Source organism: Helianthus annuus, chromosome 1 (genome assembly GCF_002127325.2).
Source record: "Helianthus annuus cultivar XRQ/B chromosome 1, HanXRQr2.0-SUNRISE, whole genome shotgun sequence".
In the NCBI taxonomy this organism is placed as follows: Eukaryota; Viridiplantae; Streptophyta; class Magnoliopsida; order Asterales; family Asteraceae; genus Helianthus; species Helianthus annuus.
Window position 1 is genome coordinate 14,706,782 of NC_035433.2, and position 17,669 is coordinate 14,724,450.

The following is a 17,669-nucleotide window of genomic DNA, read 5'->3' on the forward strand; positions in this document are numbered from 1 at the left end:
GTTCGTTTTGGCAAACGGGGCAAACTAAATCCGCGGTACGTCGGACCATTCGAAATTTTAGAAAAGATTGGCAAGGTAGCCTACAAGTTGAATTTACCAGCTGAACTCGGGGCAGTTCACAATGTCTTTCATGTATCGAACCTAAAGGAGTGCCTATCTGATGAAAACCTCATCATTCCTTTCAAAGAACTCACTATCGACGAGCGGTTGCAGTTCGTCGAGGAACCAGTGGAAATCACGGACCGGGATGTGAAGGTCCTCAAACACAAGAGAATCCCTCTTGTTCGAGTTCGTTGGAACTCCAAACGTGGCCCAGAGTACACCTGGGAACGCGAAGACAGGATGACAGAAAAGTACCCCCAGTTATTCGAAACCAATGCTACCACTACTGAGGCTGAAGCTACTACTTCGGAATTTCGGGACGAAATTCCAGATCAACGGGGGGAGGATGTGACACCCCAGGAAAATCATTGAACAGTACAGTTTACCTAGCTTCCTCAGTGAGTGCATACCAAATTTCGGGACGAAATTTCCAATTAGTTGGGGATAATGTGACAACTCGAACTTTAGACTTGCTTTGATGTAACGTTACGTGCTTATGTGACATTTCGAACTAATGAATGTTATGATATTATGTGTTTTTTTATATATGTGTGTGTGTTATGTTTATCTTTATCGAGCCAACCCGAACCGCACAACACTTCATACGAGTGCACAAGCCCCATTGGGCCACTCCTTGTTCACGGTTTCATTAGGCAGCCGAGTGGGCTTGGCCCACTCCCCCACTCGCAACACAAAATCGGAATTAGGGGTTTTGTTTCCTTGTTTTTGCAAAATCACAAACACACACAACAACCCTAGACTCTTTCTCTCTCTCTCTCGGCTGCTTGGATCCCCGACGGCGAACAACACTTCTCGGCTCACCCTCTCTTTGTTCCAATCCAACCGGTTAGTGTTTGATAATTAAGTTGCTTGTTAAATGATTGACGGATTGGTTGCATGTTGATGTTTGCTTAGCCGAGGATTCTTGTTAACGTATTGATTGGGATGATAATTGATTTAGTTTTGTTAATCGACTCATGTATGCTAAATATGATCACACTAATTGATGGTTTGGATATAAGCACCGAGTAGATAAGTAATCGGCTGTTAGGCATTGTTTGATCGGGTATAGTTGGTAATCGGGATCCATGTTAGAATGTGTGTATTGTTATGAATGTTAATATTGTTCATATGCATGATTACTGATTTAATTGCCGGTTTGATGTTCTTGAATTGTTATGAATATGCATGAAATCTGAATTAACTGTTGATAAATTTCTGTGATTGATCTGATTTCGAAACTGCCTTAGATGTTTGCTAGAATCACGGATAAGTCAATGCAGGAATTATGGAAACCAGTTACACACACGGTTGCGACTCGGTATCACTCGTTGCGAGTCGGAACCCCACTCGAGACCACAAACAGCATGAACCGTAACCACGGTTGCGAGTCCCGTTGCGACTCGTAACCAGACCATTATGAACCGAGATCACTATTGCGACTCCCAACCAGCTGTTGCGACTCGTAATCTCCGGATTGCGACTCGAGATCTCCGTTGCGAGTCGAGACCATCCTTTGCACATACCACTGTTTTGGGTCTTCGCTGTCACGAGCCCAATCAGTTGGGCCCAATGATTTGATTTGTGGACTGTTTATTATGGACTTGTATGCGTTTACTATTTGGGCCGATTGAGAGTCTGGACTGTTTTGTTAATTGGGCCGGGTTATGATTGGGCCGAACACTTAGATTGTTTGTTGGATTGCTGATACGTGTACGTGTTTGCCATGACTATACGTGATTACTTATGTGATAGCATACGTGCAAAGCTTGGACCGAATCTGACTTATGTGGTAACCCTGTTAGGACGTGGTTGACCACCCTTAGTTCAAGAGTCTTTATTTGTGTGTCTGCCGAGCAAACCAAGGTGAGTTCACACAGCCAAGGCATGGGATTCGCGGGTTGGGAATTGGGTTGGATATGTTATTGTAAAAGGAGTTACTCGTACTTACGCATATACCAGACTATAGACCATCGTCCTCAGGATAGTCAGGACACGTTACGTAAAGCCTACGTAACCCAGTATATTTGCCATATGTCTCCCGGGTCGGGAGGACACGTTACGTAAAACCTACGTAACCCAATACCATCTACTGGCTTCCAGGTCGGAAGGCCACGCTGCGTAAAGCCTACGTAGCCCCCACGCGTACCATTGTCCTCGGGGAAGGGCACGTCACGTAAAGCCTAGGTGACCCTGTACGTTTTCCTGTTCTCGGTAAAGAAGAACACATGGTCGGAAGTTAGTCTAGTAAGTACCGTTAATGAGAAGCCCTCATTAACCAGGATGAACATGGGAAGCCCCCACCTTTAGTACTCACTAGTATGGGAAGCCCCCACTAGCTATACTTATGCATTATGTTATGAACTTACCTTCTGTGAACTCGCTCAACTAGTTTGTTGATTATTTGCTGCATGCCTTGCAGGACCTTAGGTATATTATGGAGCTTGCACAGGGAGGAGCAGGTCGTTGTGGGATTTGGATCATGAACGATGTTTGAACTTATAATTAATTGAGAGTACATACTATGCTTCCGCTACTTAAACGATGTTTGGTTTTGAAACATCAATCATGTCATGAGGATTTACATTAATTACTTTTATTATTAATTGCTATGTTTGATATGATTGATGGCTTGATCCTGGTCAGTCACGCTCCCAAGCGGTGGTACTCCGCGGGTGGATTTTGGGGGTGTGACAGCTTTGTTGTTAAATGATGATGTCCGAGTTCTTATAAGTATCAAGTGTTCGACCTTTGTGAGTTCAATAGTGTCCGAGCTTTGTGCCTCATATGTTGTCCGATCTTTAAGTTTAAAGGGGGTCCGAGTTTTGTGAGCCACCCCTCTTGTCCGACTTTGTTTGGGCTCAAAGGTGGTGGTCCGAGTTTTAAGGGGGGGACACCCCTGTCCGAGTTTTAACCCCCCCCCCACTTGGTCCGAATTTTGATAGGCTTCCCTTGTCCGACTTTGTGTAATGATCAAAGGAAGCCCTGAGTTGTGTGTTACTTATTATTGGATCTGATAAGATGTGTATGTCCTTTGCTAGCCACTAACACCGTTAAACCTATTAAGTTTATTGAAGCTGCTAAATGTGCTAAGTATCTTAACGGTGGCAATTAGGCTAATACCCACGTTAGATTAAACTGTGAAATCAAAGGCGCGACGCATGAATTATGTGAATACGATTAACTGTTTACGTGATGTATGATTCTGTGTATGATTGTATGATACTGAATGCAACTGTATGTTCCTGCATGTATGAACAGTCTATGTGATATCATCCTGCACACAATAAGCACACAAAACACAGTTGCTTGAATGTCAATGATTTGCAAACCCTAATTTGATGCAAACACTTACATCGTATCATGTGCAACATATCCTAGGTCGTGTGTAACGGACTTAGACATTTGATAAACCCTAGAGCATAGCATACCGAGCAAACCAAGGTGAGTTCACACAGCCAAGGCATGGGGTTCCCAGGGTGGGAATGGGATTGATTTATTTATTTGTACTTCTCTAGATAATGGAACGTAATGATATGATCCTCGGTTGAGGAAGGTGATTGATTAAGATACTGCTAGACTAGTGATGCTTATAGAACTGATCTTCGCACACACGCCGGGATTGGCTGCGATAATATGACTGATCTTCGCACACATGCCAGGGTTGGCTGCGATAATATGACAGATCTTCGCACACATGCCAGGGTTGGCTGCGATAATATGACTGATCTTCGCACACATGCCAGGGTTGGCTGCGATAATATGACTGATCTTCGCACACATGCCTAGGAAGGCTGCGAACTATACACTAAAACTTCGTACAGGTGCCGGGTGGCCGCGATACAAACATACCTAGTCTAGAATACTTGAGAACTTTCCCTAATCTTCGCATACATGCCTAGGTGGGCTGCGATACGAACTATTACGATACATGACTTAATGAACGAATACAAGCCTTATTACACTATTACAATTACTGAACTATAAACTGTGAACTCACTCAACTAGTTGTTGATCCTCTGCTACATGCCTTGCAGGTCGTTAGATACATGGAGCTTGCACAGGGAGGAGCAGGTCGTTGTGGAGCATGGATCGTGGATGCCATGTTAAAACATTTAAACATTTGAACTATGATATACATTGGGTTTTCGTACTTATGCTTCCGCTACACTTTGAAACTATAATTACGTTTTGAACACCTATCGTATTGAATGATTGGTTTGCATTTATTTTACTTGATATTATTTACATGTTCAATATGATTGGTGGCTTGATCCTGGTCAGTCACGCTCCCAAGCGGTGTTACTCCGCGTGTGGATTTTGGGGGTGTGACATTAACACAACGTTACAGACAGACTCCTACGAATAAATTTCGGGACGAAATTTCCTAAAGTAGGGGAGACTGTGACATCTGTTCCTCTATGACCATCATACGAATACAAAACAATTGAAATCTTGTGTTTCATACTTGGGATTTATGTAAATATGTGTATCTTTTGCACATATCAATTCTTGTTCAATTTCGAGCTTTACATTACTTTCTGGAAGGTTTTACGAGAATTGATGCGTAAACGTAATCAGTTTAACGCAACAAACACTCCGGAACAGTTTTTTTTGGGTAAAGGGTTACCCCGGTGATTCTATATATTCACAAACCAAACAAACCAAGTAGTGTAGAAGGTCTACACTAGTTCAATCATGAGACATGCCCCATGAAAGTAAAAACAAAGAAAACCAACCATAGACATCAAAATGAAACAAGTAGACTAAACTCTAGACAAATGCGACATGAAACACACTAATCAGCCGCCATCATCATCCACGTGCCCCCCTCGAATCTCCCACTCTCCAAGGAGTCTCCGCACACTCGCAGTGTTCTTTAGTTTAGCTCCAATCAGCTTGTATCTGACCGTGTTTAAAATAATCTCACTAAGTTTCTCCGGTGGTCTTAGCTGATTTTTGAAGAGTCTAGCATTTCTTTCTTGCCAAATGAAGTACACAGCAGCCGCAGTAAGAATTTTAGCAACATAATTCATGGCCGATTTAGAACGTGCACGAACCAACAACCAATCAACTATATCAGTCCACATCGGACTAACAGCATCCATACTCACCTTGCTTTGAATTATATGCCATACTTGAGATGAATATTTGCATTCAAAAAATAGATGCGGGTGAGAGTCAAAGTTCTGATAACATAGCAGGCAACACATCATATTCATGTTCTTCCTCCGCGAGATATCCCATTTTAGAATTTTGTCTTGAGTCAAAAGCTTACCTTTGATGACCAGCCACATCATAAAGGCATGTCGAGGAATACACTGCGAAAACCAAACAATATTACACCAATTCACTTCCGGAACCTTGTACCGAACCGAATGCCAAACACGCGAAGAGGAGAACTCCGTTATATCACGACCATCTTTCCATAACAATTTATCATGCTTTGTCGGATTTAACTGAACTTGGTCTAACTGAATGAGAACCGGAAAGAGATCTCTCCATGCCATAGGCCAAGACCAAGAACCATGCGAGTAGATGTTAGCCACAGAATCATCCAGATTAAAATCTGCATCGGTGATGGTTCTAGGCGAAATAAAGTCACCAAGCGACCCTATCTCACACCAGAAATCAAACCATGCAGATGTATCAGCGCCATTGCCTAATTCCGACCATATATGATTCCTGATAAGAGGCCACAATTGCATTAACTTTCTCCAAGACCAACAGCAATTAGAGGGGGTTTTACACACCCATAAGCTCTTGCCTTTTAACCGGTAACTGTGCACCCAATCCACCCATAAAGAATCCCGCTTAGAAACAACACTCCAAATATGATAAGACATAAGAGCCTTATTCATATCCCCAAGTCGTCTAATGCCCAACCCTCCTTCATACTTCGGAGTACAAACGGACTTCCAAGAAACTTTTGATTTACCTTTAGCATACGAACTCTCTTAGGACCATAGGAAATTTCGCATACAAGCTTCGAGCTCATGAATAATACGAATCGGCAACATAAAGACAGAAGACCAATAGATGTGCATGGATGAGAGAACCGAAATAATAAGCTGAAGTCTACCAGCAAACAAAAGCAACTTGTTCCTCCAATGCGTTATACGTTTCTCTAATCTTTCAACGAGCACTCGACACTCATTATAACAGAGTCTGGAGGAGATCAGGGGCACACCCAGTTATCTGACAGGCAAATTTCCTTCCACAAACGGTATAAGATCCAAAATAGCATCCTTGACATGGGCATTGACATTACAAAAGAATATCGTACTTTTCTGATTACTCGGCACTAACCCGGACATCTTAGTGAACTTAGAAAGAGATGTCATAATACACCTAGCCGAATTCACTTCTCCTCTAGCAAAAAGGAACAAATCATCCGCAAAACAAAGATTGATAACTTACCTTTTTGCGTAAAAAAATGAAATGGCTAACCCTATGCTCTCTCTCCTAAATGGCGATTTTGATTGTTCTTCATGAATCCTATGTTTTTTCTTCGTGATCTTGTGTATAACAGTCTGTGATTAGAGATTTGATCTCTATAACGAACTCGTTAGCACTAGGGATCGATTTAGAACTAGGGTTTTTTTCGGTTTTCTTCTTACAATCGCCGCTCTAGTTTTTGATTCAAGAACCCTGATTTATTATACTGGTAGTCGTTGATTGCGGTTAACTGAGTTTAATTTAGCTAGATTGATGCTCAGGTTTAATCGATTAAGGGTTCAGGTTTCAAACTAGGGTTTTTAGGATTAGGGTTTTCTGTTTCTTGGTCTTAGTTCTGGTTGCGGCTCTAGGGTTTTTTGGATTTCGGGTGCTTGTTTCTTTGGTCTGCTGGTTTCTAGAGAGAGTTGTTTTGGATTGCTGTTGTCATGAATGATCGCTCTAAGCCGTTGCAGGAGGTTGCCACTCCGGGGACGGATGAGAAGACACCACCAGTTCGTGGTATTGGGTTGCGAGTGACTAACATTGAGGGGAATAATCGGATTCCGAGGCGAGGTATGTATTCCACTAATGCTACGTCGGTTATTGATGGCTTGATCGATATATCTAAGCCAGTTGAATTGAATGCTGATCATGCATGTGGGATGGATTATGAGTCGGCTATGGGGGCGCCCCATGCAAACCCTAATCCTGCTAAAGGTGTGACCTTCAAACCGGTTGCATCTGGGGCTGCTCATGGTGTTCAAAGTTCTTTTAACGGTCAGAGTAGTAGCCCTACTCCTTTGTCTTATGCGGAATCGGTTGCAGCTAGTAGTGGTCAGAAAGTTAATTTTCGTTCCTTGGAGAGTCCGGTTGTGCATGAAGGATGTGATATCGTGCTTCCCAAAGAATCTGTCCGAGCCGTGCAAGAGAAGTTATCTAATACTATTTACGGGTATTTTTTGGGGGACCGGGTTGCATTCCCGGTTGTTGATTACTTTGTTAAAGCTCAGTGGAAGAAATATGGGTTGCAGAAGTCGATGATGAATGCTAATGGATTTTTCTTTTTCAAGTTCAACGATGAAGGGGGAATGATGAATGTCCTCAAGGATGGTCCGTGGATTATTAGATCGCAACCGTTGTTTCTGAACATATGGACCCCAACGACCAAACTTGAAAAGAAAGAAGTTAAGAAGGTGCAGGTTTGGGTTAAAATTCATGAGGTTCCTATTGCGGCTTATACGGAAGATGGTCTTAGCTTGATAGCTACAAAAGTCGGTGAGCCTAAGATGCTGGATTCTTTTACAACTTCTATGTGTACCGATTTGTGGGGTCGTAGCAGCTATGCTAGAGCGTTGGTGGAAATTTCGGCTGATAAGGAGTTTCGTGAAGAGATTACTATGGCGATACCTGAACCGGAAGGGGAGGGTTTTATTAAAGAAACTATGTACGTGGAGTATGAATGGAGTCCACACCGTTGCCACACTTGTTGTGTGTTTGGTCACACGGCTGATGTGTGTCCTAAAACACCGGTGAAGGTTGTTAAGAATGATGTGCCGAATCGTAATTTTCAAAAGAACTTGCAGACGAAAAAGGGTCCGATTGTTGATCAGGATGGGTATACTGAAGTACATGGTAAGAAGGTCGCTAGAAAAATGGGTATTCCGGTGAACAAGCAGAAAAGCAGATTTGAATATCGGCCGGTGGCTCCAAAACCCCAGCCGAAGGGTAACAATGGGTCGTCTTCGGTGCCGATTAAACTGAATAATCCTTTTGAAGTGTTGAACCAAGCTGATTCGGGAGAGGGAACTAGCAAGAAATCCTCAGGTTCGGCCTTGGAGGATTCGGATAATGAAGTTGAAGAAATTTATAACGAAATGGATGAGTTCATGAGGCAAGGGACGTGTAAAATTCAGAGCAAACAAGGGGCAAGCACTCCTTCTCAGGTAGTTGCTAATGATTAGTCTCGCGGTCTGGAATATAAGGGGGTTGAACCGCCCGCTTAAACAAATGGAGGTTCGGCAAGCTGTGAAAGATTATAAGTTGAGTCTGTGTGCTATTTTAGAGTCCCATGTTAATGTTGCTAACTTGGCTAGTGTTTGTAAGTCCGTTTTTCGCTCGTGGGATTGGACTTCGAATGGTAGATGTTGTGATAAAGGCACTAGAATCATTGTGGGTTGGAATCCGGCCGTTTTTGACGTGATGGTTTTGGCTCAGTCGGATCAGGTTATGCACCTTCAACTCGTGTTTAAATTGGATAAAAGGAGGGTCTTCTGTTCTATTGTTTATGCTGCTAATTATTATGTGACCCGGAGGGAGTTGTGGCACCAACTTTCGTTGCACAAAACTCTTGTTGCGGATAGTCCGTGGTTTATTATGGGTGATTTTAACTCGGCTCTGAATATAGAGGACAGTTCCATGGGCACTTCTTCTTGTTCGACCGGTATGAGGGAGTTCCAGGCTTGTGTTGATGATATTGAAGTGGTCGATATTAATCGGTCAGGTATTCATTTTACTTGGAACCAAAAGCCTAAGAAAGGGATTGGGTTACTTAAGAAAATTGATCGGGTGATGGGGAACACTTCTTTTCTAGCGGAATATCCGAACTCGGTGGCTGTTTTCAAGCCATATCGTCTGTCGGATCATTGTCCATGTATTTTATCGTTCCCGGATGCTGTGATAGTGAAACCGAGGTCTTTCAAGTTCGCTAATTTTCTGGTTTTCAAACCAGAATTTTTGGAGATCGTTACTAATGGTTGGGGTACTCATGTTGAGGGAGTGTATCAGTTCCGAGTTGTAAAAAAACTTCGTTTGCTGAAACACCCGTTGAGGTCGTTGCTCTTTAAACAAGGAAATCTCCACAAGAAAGTAGATAACTTTAGATCGAAGTTGGATGTAATTCAGCAAAACTTGGATCAAGACCCGTCTAATGTTGCTATCCGTGCTGAAGAGGCTTCTATTAGCCGCGAGTTACAGGCGGCTTTACTAGACGAGGAGAGGTTCCTGAAACAAAAATCGAAAGTGGACTGGTTAGCGGCTGGTGATATGAACACGAAATTCTTTCATTCCTCGTTGAAAGCCAGAAATCATTTTTCTAGAATAGAAGTTGTTACGGACTCGGGTGGGGTTACTTATGAAGGTGACATGGTTTTTAAAGCGTTTGTTCAGCACTATGAGGGATTCTTCGGATCTATAGGGGATATTTCTCTTGAACCGGCTCCAGATTTATTCCCGAAAATGTTATCTCATGATGCGGCGTCCAATATGATTCGGCAGGTAACGACGGAGGAGGTCAAAAAGGCTATGTTTTCGATTGGTAACGACAAAGCCCCTGGGCCGGATGGTTATACGGCAGCCTTCTTTAAGAGTGCTTGGTCTTTAGTTGGTAATGATATTTCTAACGCGATTAAGGATTTCTTTGAAACGGGTAATCTTCTCCGGGAATTGAATCATACGTTAATTGTTCTCATTCCAAAGGTTTCGACCCCTATGCTTGTTACTGATTTTCGTCCGATTGCTTGCTGTAATGTTTTTTACAAATGTACCAGTAAGATCATTGCGGACAGAATTAAAGGTGCCCTTAATGATATTGTTAGCATCAACCAATCGGCCTTTGTTCCTGGTCGGAAAATCTCGGATAACATTCTCTTAACCCAGGAATTAATGCATAATTATCATAGAGATGCGGGTCCCCCGAGATGTGCGTTTAAAGTCGATATTCAGAAAGCTTACGATACTGTCGATTGGGGGTTTTTGAGAAAAGTGCTGATTGGTTTTGGTTTTAACATCAAAATGGTGGAGTGGATTATGGTATGTGTCTCTACTACATCATTCTCGGTTTGTGTCAATGGCTCAGTGCATGGGTTTTTCAAAGGGAAACGTGGGTTGAGGCAGGGTGATCCAATGTCCCCGTATTTATTTACGTTGGTTATGGAGGTATTAACGAGTATTCTGCAGCATTCGGTACAAATTGATTCCTCTTTCAGGTTCCACAATAGGTGTGAAAGACAGCGAATTATTAATCTTTGCTTTGCAGATGACTTGTTTTTATTCGCTAGAGGGGAAATTAGTTCGGCTAATTGCATTATGTCCTCCCTCTCGAAATTCACTAAGATGTCGGGGTTGGTCCCTAGCAATCAGAAAAGCACGGTTTTCTTTTGCAATGTGAAAAATCATACTAAGCAAGCTATTCTGAATATCATGCCTTTTAAGGAAGGAAAGCTGCCTGTCAGGTACTTGGGGGTCCCTTTGATTTCGGCTAGGCTTGGGTACAATGAATGTCGAGTTCTAGTGGAGAGGTTGGAAAAGCGTATCATGCATTGGAGAAATAAGCTGTTATCCTTCGCAGGAAGACTTCAGCTTATTAATTCTGTCCTATCTTCTATGCATATCTACTGGGCCTCAGTGTTTATTTTACCGGTTCGGATTATCAAGGAGCTCGAAGCTAAGATGAGAAACTTTCTTTGGTCTCAAGACTCTGCGTTTAATAAAGGTAAATCGAAAGTCTCTTGGAAATTGGTTTGTACGCCAAAATATGAGGGGGGCTTGGGTATTAGACGTGTGGGGGATATGAATAAAGCGTTGATGTCGTCTCATATTTGGAGCATTGTTTCTAAACGAGACTCCTTGTGGGTTGATTGGGTGCACTCGTATCGGTTAAAGGGTAAGAGTTTTTGGGTATGTAAAACGCCCGCTAGTAGTTGTTGGTCGTGGAGGAAGATATCTCAGTTAGGGCCGCTGGTTAGAAATCATTTTTGGTCGGAGGTTGGTAATGGTGCCTCTACCTCAGCGTGGTATGATACATGGTCCGAGTTGGGGCCTTTGGCCGATTTTCTTTCGCCTAGAGTTATTACAGATGCTGATTTTAGGTTGGAGGATTCGGTGGCCGATGTGCATTCGAATGGGGGTTGGAGTTGGCCTATAGCGTGGAGGGATTTGTTCCCTGTTCTGATTCAGATTGATCAAGTAATTTTGGAACCGATGAAAAATGATAGGCTTTTATGGAAGGATGGGAATGATCTTAGTGGGTTTTCGACGTCTGGGGCTTGGCATTCGTTGCGCCATAGGGAACCGGATGTTGATTGGTGCAAAATTGTGTGGTTCGCTCAGTGTATTCCGAGGCACGCATTCATGATGTGGCTGATTATGAAACGTAAGCTCCTTACACAGGATAAAATTCTGCAATGGGATTTTTCTAGAAGGAAAAACATGAATATGATGTGTTGCTTATTGTGTTTTGAGAACTTTGATTCCCATCCACACTTGTTCTTTGAATGCAAATATTCTTCACAGGTGTGGACGCTAATCCGGGATAGGGGGGGTATGAACTCGGTCAGCCCGAAATGGTCAGAAGTTGTTCACTGGCTTAGTGCTCGTAGTCATCAGAAGCGGGCGGATATTTGTGTGGCTAAGCTCCTCGTTGCGGCTACTGCTTATAACATTTGGCAAGAGAGGAATGCTCGGTTGTTTAAAAATCAACTCAGACCTCCTGAGACGGTTAGTGATGTTATTATCAAAACAGTGCGATACAAGTTGATGGGAGAAATAAAGAACAAAATAAGAGGGCCGTGTTCTCTCTCCCTTCTTGGCGATTTCGTGCGCTTGTTCTTGATCTCCCTTGTTCTTCTTTGTGATCTGATGTATAACAATCTGTGATTGGATCTTGTTTCTTCCAAGTATCCATAACGAATTCGTTAGCATCAAGGATCAATCCAGAATTAGGGTTTCGTTTGTTTTTCTCATAATTGCCGCTCTAGAAACATATTCTGATTCTCTAATTTATTAATCTGGTTGCCATTGATTGCGGTTAACTGAGTTTAATTTAGCTAGATTGATGACACTGGATTAATCGATCAAGAGTTGAAGTTTTGCCTCTAGGGTTTAAGGGAGTTCGGGCTTTATTTTCTTCTTTACGTGTTCTTGTTCATTCAGATTTGGTTTCCTTCTGACGGCGGATTAGGGTTTGGTATTGTGAAGGTTTCTGTTTTCGGCGCTGATTTTCTGTGATTGTTTCATTTCTCTTGGCCGATTAGGGTTTTTGGTTTGGTTTTCTTTCATTGTCGGCTGTTTTAGTTCTTTCGTTTTGCATGCATGGCGGGTGAAAGTGGCGGGGTCAAACCTTTGAATCAACAATCACCTGGGGTTGATGATAATACTCCTCCGGTTCGTGGGATTGGATTACGAGTTAGGAATATTGAGGGTAATCCAATGATGCCGAGACGTGGTTTGTACTCGACGAATAATGTATCGGTCATAGATGGGCTCTTAGAAATCTCGAAGCCGGTGGAATTGCCTAGTGTGTGGGATTATGGAGATGGGTCTTCGGCAGCCAACACGGATAGCCAAGCTAATCCCAGTTCGAGTAATGTGGTCAATGATGCTCCCAGTTTGTCGTATGCTGATAAGGTTAAAACGCAGAATTCGCTGAAAAGAGAGGTTAACTTTCGTAAGCTGGACGCAACTGAGACGGTTCAGGATGCGGATGTGCTGATCCCGCGTGAGGTTATAAAAAAGGTCCAGGATAAATTTGAGAATGTTTTATATGGTTATTTCTTGGGCAATCGGCTGCCTTTTCCTGTTGTCGAGTATTATGCAAAAAATGTTTGGTCGAAATATGGTTTTGCGAAGATCATGATGAACTCTGATGGGTTTTTCTTTTTCAAGTTTGACTCTAAGGAGGGGATGATGAAAGTGCTGGACGGAGGGCCTTGGTTAATTAGAAAAGTTCCTTTATTCTTGAATGTTTGGTCGCCGTCGGTAAACCTCATAAAGGAGTGTATTAAGTCGGTCCCGGTATGGGTGAAACTCCATAATGTTCCTATTGCTATATACACGGATGATGGGCTGAGTTTATTAGCGTCTAAGTTGGGTACTCCTAAACGTTTGGATGGCTATACGGCTGATATGTGTGTTGATAACTGGGGGAGAAGTAGCTTTGCTCGTGCGTTAATTGAAATTAGTGCGGATAATGAATTAAAAGATCATATTACGGTTGCAATTCCGAAGCTTGAAGCGGATGGTTATGTTACTCATAAGGTGAAAGTTGAATATGAATGGAAGCCGCAGAGGTGCTCGTCTTGCTGTGTTTTTGGTCATAGTGACCAAGCGTGTCCGAAGAACATAGTTTCAAAAGCTAAGCAGGTTGTTATTGATGATGAGGGGTTCGTTACGGATGAGCGGAAAATGGCTAGAAAAGGAGGTATGCAAAAGAAACAAAGGGCAAAATTTGTGTATAGGCCGAAAACAGGAAGCTCGGGTGCTAGCACTTCAGGTACGAAGGATGACAAGCAGAATACTAATGCGAATGCAAATGTGGCAACTAAAAATTCTTTCGAAGTTTTATCTAAATCGGATGGGGATGCGGATATCCCTCCGGGTAATGTGAAGTCTACGGGGCCAACTGTGGCCGGTCCTAATGATCCGTTAGATGATTATGAAGCTGAATTTGTTGAGGCGGTGCCTACTGAAGTGTCAAAGTTTATGAGTAGTAATTCGATTGGAAGCAAAGCTGAGGGGGCAAGCACTCCCGGTCAGAGCGGTCTTCATGGATAGTTTTCTTTCATGGAATATAAGGGGTTTGAACCATCCCCTGAAACAAAATGAGGTTCGTCTTATGCTGTCGGAAAATAAGGTGTCTGTTTGTGCTATTCTTGAATCGCATGTGGAGGTTGCTAATCTGGATAAAGTTTGTAACAAGGTGTTCAGAAATTGGAGTTGGACGTCTAATGGGGGTCTTTGTGATCGGGGTACGAGAATTATCCTAGGATGGAATAGTGATATTGTGGATGTTATGATTTTGTCTCAATCTGATCAAGTTATTCATGCGCAATTATGGTCTAAAACTGATAACACTAGTGTCTTCGGGTCTTTTGTTTATGCAAAAAATAAGTATCAAGACCGTAGGGCTCTTTGGGAGAACTTAGCTGGGCATGCAATATTGTGTACGGATAAGCCTTGGTTTGTCATGGGCGATTTTAACTCGGCGCTTTATATGGAGGATTCACTGTTTGGTACGTCGAGTCAAACTATTGGAATGCGTGAATTTTATGAATGTGTCAAGAACTCGGGCCTGTTTGATGTGAAGGGTCATGGTATGCAATACACTTGGAACCAGAAGCCGAAGGAGGGTATTGGTTTACTTCGTAAGATTGATAGGGTCATGTGTAATGTTAAGGGTTTAGACATGTTTCCTGATGCTTATGTTTTGTACCATGCGTATCGGGTCTCGGACCACACTCCTTGCATTTTAAAGCTTACAAATGTGCCTAAAGGGTCTAAGCCGAAACCGTTCAAGTTCGCGAACTTTATTACTTCTAAACCGGAGTTCAGAATTTGTGTCGAGCGAGAATGGGTGAAGATGGTTGATGGGATTTCTATGTTCTCGGTTACCTCTAAGTTAAAAAACTTGAAGCCAGGTCTTAGGAAAATCCTGAACCAACAAGGGAATTTACACTTAAAGGTGAGTGAGCTGCGTAAAAAGCTTGATGAGATCCAATGCCTGCTAGACAAGAACCCTCTTGATGTGGAGCTTCGTAAGAACGAATCGGAGTGCCTAAAGGAGTTCCAGATTGCAGCATATGATGAAGAATGCTTCTTGAAACAAAAATCAAAGGTTGAGTGGCTTTGTACTGGGGATTCGAATACAGCCTTTTTTCATAATAGCCTGAAATGTAGAAATGCTAGAAACAAGATTCATTGTATTCGGGATGTGGCTGGAACCCGATATGAAGGGGATGCGGCTTCGGAAGCGTTAGTAAATCATTACGCGGGTTTCTTAGGAATGGAGGATCAAGTTGCTCGTATTGACTTGTCGGAGGTTTGTGTTAATACGCTTAGTCCGGAAGTGGCAAGCAACATGGTCAGACAGGTTACTCCAGAAGAAATTAAAAAGGCTATGTTCAGTATTGGTGAAAACAAAGCTCCGGGACCGGATGGTTACACGTCTGCCTTTTTCAAGCATGCATGGGATATTGTGGGGGCTGAGGTCACAAAAGCGATTCTGGAATTCTTTGAGAACGGTAAAATTCTGAAGCAATTGAATCATACAATTTTGGCTCTTATCCCTAAAGTTGATACCCCGGATTCGGTTTTGGATTACCGTCCAATCTCTTGTTGCAATGTTCTCTACAAATGTATAAGTAAAATTATAACGGAGAGATTAAAGGGGTGTTTGGAGACCCTAGTTAGCATTAATCAATCGGCGTTTGTGCCTGGTAGGAGGATTTCGGATAATATCCTCTTGACGCAAGAACTGATGCATAATTACCATCTAAACAAAGGCCCGCCAAGGTGTGCATTCAAAATTGACATTCAAAAGGCGTATGACACTGTTAGTTGGTCGTTTCTAGAACAGATTCTTTGTCAGTTTGGTTTGCATAGAAAGATGGTGAACTGGATTATGGCGTGTGTTACCACGGCTACCTATTCATTGAGTATAAACGGTAATCTCCATGGGTTCTTTAAGGGGAGAAGGGGGCTTCGTCAAGGAGATCCAATGTCTCCTTATTTGTTCACTCTTGTCATGGAGGTGCTCACTTTACTCCTTCAACATAATGCTCGTTCAAGCACAACGTTCAAGTATCATGCAAAATGTGTGAAGCAGAAAATTATTAATGTCTCTTTCGCTGATGATTTGTTTATTTTTGTTCATGGGAGTGTCTCTCCGGTTAACAGAATCAAGGAGGTGTTGGAGTTGTTCACTAATATTTCGGGACTGGTTCCGAGCCCTGCAAAGAGTACGGTCTTTTTCTGTAATGTTAGTCAGCAGGTTAGGCAGCATATTCTCAACATTATGCCGTTTCAGGAAGGCACTTTGCCTGTTCGGTATCTTGGTGTGCCGTTGATTACTACGAGGTTAATGGCAAAAGATTGTAAGTTGCTGGTGGATCGTATGGAGAAGAAAATTGATAACTGGATGACAAAGACTCTCTCGTTTGCGGGTAGGTTGCAGCTGGTTAACTCTGTTCTTTCAGCCATGCATTTATATTGGGCTTCGGTTTTCATGATTCCGGCTCGTGTTACCAAGGAGTTAGAAAAGCGTATGCGGCGCTTTCTTTGGAATGCGGGAACGAGTGGGAGAATCAAAGCAAAGGTGGCGTGGAATGATATATGTTTGCCAAAAGCGGAAGGTGGTTTGGGTATTAGATGTATTGCGGATGTCAACAAGGCCCTCATTACTAAGCATATTTGGAGTATCCTCTCAAAAAGGAACTCATTATGGGTGCAGTGGATCTATACTCATAAACTGAAAAATCAGAATTTTTGGGAGGTACAAGGTAAAGGTAGTATGACGTGGGGTTGGAGGAAGATTTTATCCATTCGGAATGCGGTTCGGCCGTCTTTTTGGAGCATCATTCGGAGTGGTAAGCAAACGAATGTGTGGAGCGATAATTGGTGTCACTTGAGTCCTCTTAGGTCTTTTATAACACCAAGACACATTGCGAACGCGGGGTTTAACCTTCAAGCCACGGTGGCAGAAGTAATAGATGAGAATGGGCAGTGGAAATGGCCCCAAGCATGGTACGATGTATACCCGGTTCTGATTGGGTTAACTGTTAATCAACAGGACCCCCAGTTAGCGGACCGAATGGTTTGGAAGGATGTAGAGGGTCATGATCAGCACTTTAGCTCATTGGAAGTATGGCATACATTACGGACTCGTGACATTCCAGTTACGTGGGCTAGTATGGTGTGGTTTAGTCAATGTATCCCGAGACATTCATTTCATCTTTGGTTAGTCATAAAAAACAAGCTCAAAACACAAGATCGGTTGGCGGTTTGGGAAGTGGGCAGCGAAACGAACCGGAGACTCATGTGTTGTCCTCTTTGTAAACATGGTACGGATTCTAGAGATCATTTATTTTTCGTGTGTGGTTTTGCTTCTCAAGTCTGGTCGAACATAAGGATGTTGGTGGATTTGGAAAACGTTAATGATTCTTGGACCTCGATTGCGGATTGGATGGAACGCTATTCGGATTCCAAAAGGTTCAAACACATTGTGTGTAAGCTAGCAATATCGGCCTCATCTTATTACATATGGCAAGAGCGGAATAATCGGTTGTTTACGTCAAAGGAGTGCACGGCGGAACAGGTAACCGAGAAGATTAAAAACATTGTCCGGCTCAGGCTAATGG

The 17,669-nt window shown here is 42.8% G+C and overlaps 1 protein-coding gene across 1 annotated transcript; it reads right to left on the reverse strand.

Annotated features, from left to right (window-relative positions):
* Positions 1 to 4,904: 4,904 nt before the first annotated feature.
* LOC110943397 lies at positions 4,905 to 5,963 on the reverse strand. Its single transcript, XM_022185169.1, has one exon. The coding sequence runs from the start codon at positions 5,961 to 5,963 to the stop codon at positions 4,905 to 4,907; it is 1,059 nt and encodes a 352-aa protein (XP_022040861.1).
* Positions 5,964 to 17,669: the final 11,706 nt, after the last annotated feature.

Coding starts and splice junctions, on each gene's coding strand:
- LOC110943397 (XM_022185169.1), bottom strand. CDS start 5,963: ATGAATAAGGCTCTTATGTCTTATCATATTTGGAGTGTTGTTTCTAAG.